This window comes from Vigna unguiculata, chromosome 2, assembly GCF_004118075.2.
Source record: "Vigna unguiculata cultivar IT97K-499-35 chromosome 2, ASM411807v1, whole genome shotgun sequence".
Taxonomy (NCBI): Eukaryota; Viridiplantae; Streptophyta; class Magnoliopsida; order Fabales; family Fabaceae; genus Vigna; species Vigna unguiculata.
In genome coordinates, this window is record NC_040280.1 from 24,197,057 (window position 1) to 24,204,277 (window position 7,221).

At 26.6% G+C, this 7,221-nt stretch overlaps 1 protein-coding gene across 1 annotated transcript; it reads left to right on the plus strand.

The window, feature by feature from the left end:
* The first annotated feature begins 262 nt into the window (after positions 1-262).
* Positions 263-6,824, plus strand: LOC114173305 (probable mannitol dehydrogenase). Its single transcript, XM_028057599.1, has 5 exons — positions 263-451; positions 2,413-2,526; positions 5,444-5,957; positions 6,166-6,319; positions 6,418-6,824. The coding sequence occupies exons 1-5, from the start codon at positions 354-356 to the stop codon at positions 6,621-6,623; spliced, it is 1,086 nt and encodes a 361-aa protein (XP_027913400.1). The 5' UTR covers positions 263-353; the 3' UTR covers positions 6,624-6,824.
* The last annotated feature ends 397 nt before the right edge of the window (positions 6,825-7,221 follow it).

Here is a 7,221-nt window from a genome sequence, read left to right on the forward strand (position 1 = left end):
GACGAGTTTATTTGTCATCTCTAATATAGAGTGTAATATTAATTTAGGTATTTTTAATATTAAATTTATGTTTAAAAATGAAAAAAAAAACGAGAACAGATATTTGGTCATTAAACACATCAAAACAAATATTAATTGTACATTAATTGCATATTAACTGTATATTAATTATTAGACTTATTTCTTAGTTGACAAAGTCCAATATGAGTTACAAAGAATATCCACATGTTGGGGATCGGCATCAGTCGTTAAATATGGGTTCTCATTTTTTGTCTGAGAGGCACTCTTTGAACTAAGCATTAAGAAGTGCAACGTTTTGACTCTCTTATTACTCTCTCTGTTCTGCAATTGAAATGGGTTCAGAAGCAGAGACAGAGCATCCCAACAAGGCATTTGGATGGGCAGCAAGGGACACTTCTGGCATTCTCTCCCCTTTCAATTTCTCCAGAAGGTATGCACCGTTTTTTCATCTTCTCAATTTACTTTTATTCATTCATTTTTCTTTTCTTTTCAAGGACAATTGATCAATAGAATAAACAATAAATTTTTGACTTCATATATGTTTTCTTTGTCTCTAAAGTCTTGATCTCAACATTTTTTTTATAACTTTTAATTTGACTGTTGTTATTTTTTTCCTATGATTTTTTGTACGGTTCTAATTCTCATTACATTTTATTTTATTGATATTGAATTAGTTTATTTTTAATATTTAATAAGGACTAAAATGCAAATGATTTATATATATATATATATATATATATATATATATATATATATATATATATATATATATATATATATATATATATATATATATATATATATATATATATATATATATATATATATATATATATACTAGAAAATATATTTTTCAGAAATTAGTGGCCCAAAATATGTTTAGGAATCGATATAAAAATCAATTCTTTTTTGTAACAAAAATTAGGAATGATAAGGAGTTGAGGTCAAGTATAAATAGTGCCTACCAACCTAACCCATAACAGAACAATCAATCAACGGGTACCCGTTCTAAAAAAATTCCCGCACATACCTGTTAATATTTAAAAAAAACATATTTTATAAGTCTTTAAAATAAAATTATAAAAAAATATAAAATAAAATATAAATTAATTTAATTTTAATTATATTTAATGTAATATATATATATATATATATATATATTAAATTTTAATTTTAAATAAATTTAGCTTAATAAAAGATAAATTAAATTTTAATTTTAATTAAATTTAACTTATAAAAAATAAATTAAATATTAATTTTGATTTGTTGTAAGTAAAAGATACTTACAAGTAATGATAGTATGATACACTTGTTTATGAACGAATATTAAAATACACACTATCCACTACTAGTAGGTAGAGTATTCTTGTCATCTCTAGTGAAAATCTTGGTAATGTAAACATATTTTATAAGTTTTTAAAATAATGTTACAAAAAAATATAAAATAAAATATAAATTAAATTTTTATTCTAATTTGTTTGTGAGTAAATGATATACTCACAGATAGTATATTATTCGCACCTGACCCGTTTATTAACGAGTATTAAAATTTCTATTATCAGCTACTCCTGGGTGAGAGTATTGTTGTCGTTTATAATGAAAACCTTGGTAAGTAAAATTAGTGTTAGTAACCAATTCATATATCAATTCATAATTGAAACAATTTACCACTCTACCGATTTAAAGACCAATTATAATTTTTAAAGTATTTATCAATTTAAAAAAATCAATTGTCATCTTTAAAAACTAGTTTAGTTACCCATAATATATATATATATATATATATATATATAAATCATAAATTAGTATTTAAATAAGACACTGTATGTCTTCTTTTTTTTTTTCTTACTAAATTTGGTCGGTATTCATGAATTTTATTATAGTGAATTAACCTTTAGTAATATCAAATAAAAATACTAGAGAATCATATCAAGAAGTGTTATAAAGTTTTCAAAACTAAAAAATAAAGAAAATAAACTAAAACAGAATAATGTTATAAAACTAATTTATCTACCCACATATTTCTAAATTTCTATTCCAAGATCCTGGTAAAAAAAAGAAGAACAAATATACCATAAACCCGGTGTCCAATTTTTAGACTAATCGGCAAACGAAATTGGAATCATGATTTTATTTAGATTGCACCTTGAATATCGTAAATGAATTTTTCTACTCTCTTCATGAATATAACAAATATATCATTAGGGATATGATTTTGATAAGTTTAGACTTTTTGGAAGTCCAACCCAATATATAATATAAGTTAAATTGACAAGGGAAAAATATTTAATAATTTTTTATTTCTTGAGTGGCAAAATAAATAAGTATGTTGAGTGATAATTTAATTTTTAATCGAGTTTTGAAGAAAGTTGACGTGTATAATTTTGGCAGGGCAACAGGGGAGAAAGATGTTGCAATTAAAGTAATGTACTGTGGAATATGTCACTCAGACTTACATATGTTAAAGAATGAGTGGAGCTGTTCAATCTATCCTATTGTTCCTGGGTACGTATATGTCAACCATATAATGTGCTTTTCTTTTCATTTTCCACATTCTGATGACTTTTATTATTCCTAGATATTTGTAGGGATTGATTTTAGATAATTTGTGAAAATGATGTGTATTGGGTTAGAGTGATTCGTCATGACTTGTAAGATTGTTTTTTAGTGTATAAAGTCTGAATCCAGAAGAAAATAATGAACTTTTAGGAATTGTTTGTTAAAATATTAATTTATTACTAATATTTACCCTTTAAAATAACTCTATTTATCTGACCTTTCTTAATTTTTTTATTATTATTGGAAATTTATAAATAATATTTTTAAATGATTAATACTTTTAAGAAATATTTTTTTTTCCAATTTTTCAAGTAACTTTTGTAACAAAAAAAATGTTTTAATACACCTAAAAGCAATATCTTAGATATTACATTAAAAGGATAACCTATCATCTATGATTCAACTAAATCAATTACATATATTAATAATTTCACAACTAAATTATAACAATTTTTTATAATCTGAGATAACATTTTCAAGTGGTTATATAAAAAAAATGAAAAAATAAAAAAATAAGAAATTATTTTAAAAAATATCATATTTCTTTAATAATTGAGTCTTACAACTAGGGATGGCAACGGGGCGGGGCGGGGACGGGTTTCACTATCCCATACCCATCCCCGCATAAAAAATTCATCCCCATCCCCATACCCAAACCCAACGGGTATCAAACTTTTTTCCCATCCCCATCCCCACCGGGTAACGGGTATAATCTCGTACCCATACCTGTACCCATGTTCTAACTACTTCAATATTAATTTTTATAAAAGAAAAAAAATTACGGTAAAAAAAACATAATATTATGAAATATTTAATATTAGGAGGATTTTCTTCGATGCCAAATACATTAAAATAAATTATAATTGTTTATATTTTATATTAGAATACCAAATAAAATTTCATGTGAACCAAAACATTTATTAAATTTGCAAACTACAACATTAATGAACTTAGTTGATAAAATTAAAAAATATTTCAAAAAAGTATAAAAGGAAAACAAATATTCAAATTAAAATATATTTTAAATGTTTGTTTACTTCAATTTTTTAAATTCTAATGAATCTCTTTTTTATACACTAATAAAAGTTATAATATATCACTTGATCAAAATGACACAAAGAACAAATATTCAAATTAAAATATATTTTAAATATTTGTTTACTTCAATTTTTTAAATTATAATGAATCTCTTTTTTATACACTAATAAAAAGTTATAATACATCACTTGATCAAAATAACACAAAAAACAAATAATAAACATAATAATAAAATTTTGACATAGATTTTGTATCTTTTAAACTTCAATATATGTTGCATAGTGACAAAAAAATATTCATAGAAATTACATTAAATTTTTATATTGTAGTAAATAAAAGTTATTTATACAATTAAAGTAAAAAAAATTACAGTATGATTAATAGTGAGTTATAAAATAACAAATAATTAGATAGAATATATCGAAATATTTTATTCTACATGATGAAAATAAACAATAAATAAAAATATTAAAAAACTAACAAATGTGTGTTTTAGAAATAATTTGAGAGACTATCGAAAGAAATCGCACAAAGGAAATCAAATGTATAATTAAGGTATGATAAAATGAAAAAAACCTTAGAGAACTAATTATTAAATTATGTTTGAAGTGGTTAAAAATAAATAGAAATATCATTAGTGACCAAAAAATTTATCATTAAATTACAAATAAATTAGTAATTAAATTGGTCACTAAATCAAGTACCGATTCGATCATTGAATCAGTCACTAATTTAGACAATAAATCAACTACTACCACCAATGACGAAAAATAGTGACTGATATGGGTTACTGACTAAATCAGTCACCATTTCATTTTTTCTTGTAGTGAATTATCATATACTATTCCTAAATATCATTATATATATATATATATATAATTTTAACCACTTCAAACAGAATTTAAAGTGAAACAATTACATTATGATATATTATTCTACATGATGAAAATAAAAACAATAAATAAAAATATTAAAAAACTAACAAATGTGTGTTTTAGAAATAATTTGAGAGACGATCGAAAAAAATCACACAAAGGAAATCAAATGTATAACTAAGGTATGATAAGACGAAAAATATCTCAGAGAACTAAGAAAACTTTTCAAATATTAACATATATACTTAATGGTTGAAAAATAACGAAAATTACTTTAATGAAACAAAAGAGTTCTTCAAATTAAACAAAAATTAATAATAATAATAATAATAAGTAAAGAATTTTTTTTATATTACATTAAATTGAGAGTATAAACATTCTCATATGAAAGGAAAATTTATAATAAATAAAAATATTAAAAAATAATATAAATATTCAAATGTAAGGCATAATTTTTTTTATTAACATACATTATTTTAACATAATTACATAAAGGTTATGATAAGATAAAAAATATATTGGAGATGAGAATGAGTTTAATGACAAATGAAATAATTAAAAGAAATAAAAAATAGAATATATATATATATATATATATATATATATATATATGGGTTACCTGATTAATTGTGAATATTTTAATAATTTAAACGAGAATGAAGATATGGCGGGGACGGGTATTATGGCGGGTATATGTACATCCCCATACCCATCCCCATACCCAACTGAAAAAGTCGGGGATTCCCCATACCCATACCCATACCCAGTCAATGCGGGGATTGCCCGTCAAAACGGGGACGGGTTCGGGCAATACCCACGGGGACGGGTTTATTTGCCATCTCTACTTACAACACTACACAATATCTTTTTAAAGCATTTTCCGCTGTTCTAAATGTAAACGAGGGTGAGTTCATCATATACCATGTTAAATTTGATTGTAATTTGTGTAGGCATGAGATTGCTGGTGTGGTGACAGAGTTGGGAAGCAAGGTGCAGAAGTTCAAAGTTGGAGACAGAGTTGGTGTGGGGTGCATGGTTGGATCCTGTAACTCCTGTCAGAACTGTAGTGAAGATCTTGAGAATTACTGCTCCAAAATGATTCTCACATACAGTGCCAAGTATGTTGATGGCACCATAACTTACGGAGGCTACTCTGACTCAATGGTTGCAGATGAACGTTTTGTGGTTCGCATTCCAGATAGCATACCTCTTGATGCTGCTGCACCTCTTCTGTGCGCTGGAATCACAGTGTATAGCCCTTTGAAATATTATGGACTTGACAAGCCTGGACTTCATATTGGTGTGGTTGGTCTTGGTGGACTTGGTCACATGGCTGTCAAGTTTGCCAAAGCTCTTGGACTTAAGGTCACCGTAATTAGTACCTCTCCCAACAAAAAGAAGGAAGCCATTGAACACATGGGAGCTGATTCATTTGTTGTTAGCCGTGAACAAGATGAGATGATGGTAATTATTACTCACAAAATTTATAGTAACAAAAATTAGGGTTTTTTTTTTTTTCCTTCAAAATACTAGGGTTAGAAAAGTTTTGGGTGACATTTTTAAGAAAATGTTCGTCACTAGTTACATGTTGTGTGTGTTATAAAGTTGCTTCTTTGTTGCGAAGTAAAAGCATTCACCAACTTCTAATGTTCATGACAAAATGTCTGTGTAGGCTGTAATGGGAACCTTTGATGGAATCATTGACACAGTTTCTGCTGATCATTCTCTCGTGCCTTTGATTGGCCTGTTGAAGGCTCATGGTAAATTAGTCATGGTTGGTGCACCAGAGAAGCCTCTGGAGGTTCCAGCATTTTCTTTACTTACGGGTAAGCATGCATAGAAAATAATATCATCAATTACACACTTCCGGGTTTTGAATCGTGATGTGATTACTATTCTCACCATAACTCTGCACAATTGACAGGGAGGAAGATGGTTGGTGGCAGTGCAATTGGAGGGATGAAAGAGACGCAAGAAATGATCGATTTTGCTGCGAAGCATGATGTGAAACCTGATATTGAAGTTATTGAAATGGATTATGTGAACACCGCAATGGAACGCCTCCTCAAAGCAGATGTCAAGTATCGATTTGTTATTGATATTGGAAACACGTTGAAGCCAAGTTCCTGAATAAAGAATATGCATGGGTGTTTAGACTTCAGAGACTGAACGTAGGGTATGAGACAAAGATTGAGCATGGATCTTTTTGTTTTTGTTCTTAGCATTATGTGTGTTTGTCGTGGTGAGTCCTTAGTTTGAGGATTTATCTGTGTGTGTTTGCATTGCACTATACTTTAAAGGTGTGTTTTTATAATGTTCTTACTTTTCAAAGGTGTGTTTTTATACTAATGTCAAAAAAAGCCAAATATCTAAAAGATATTTTTTTTTATTAAATTTTGAAGTATAAAGTCTAAAATTTGACTTCTTTTTTCAAATTTTATAATAAGTAAATGCTCATGTATAATTTTTTCTTATGAAATTTTATTATTTAATTATTTAATTTTGATTGGCATAAAAAAATATTTACGGAGTGACATTTGGGTGTCACCGCCCATTTACACATATAATAATAAAAAAAATTACAAGAATTCTTAAAAGATGTTACACATATGAAGTAACTCATATCGCAATGATATCTAACTATGCATTTACGAAATAATTAGGGATTAAATTTGTTTATGTGTCTTAACTTTAAGGAAAAATTAAAATTAGTCATTTTTTTTAAATT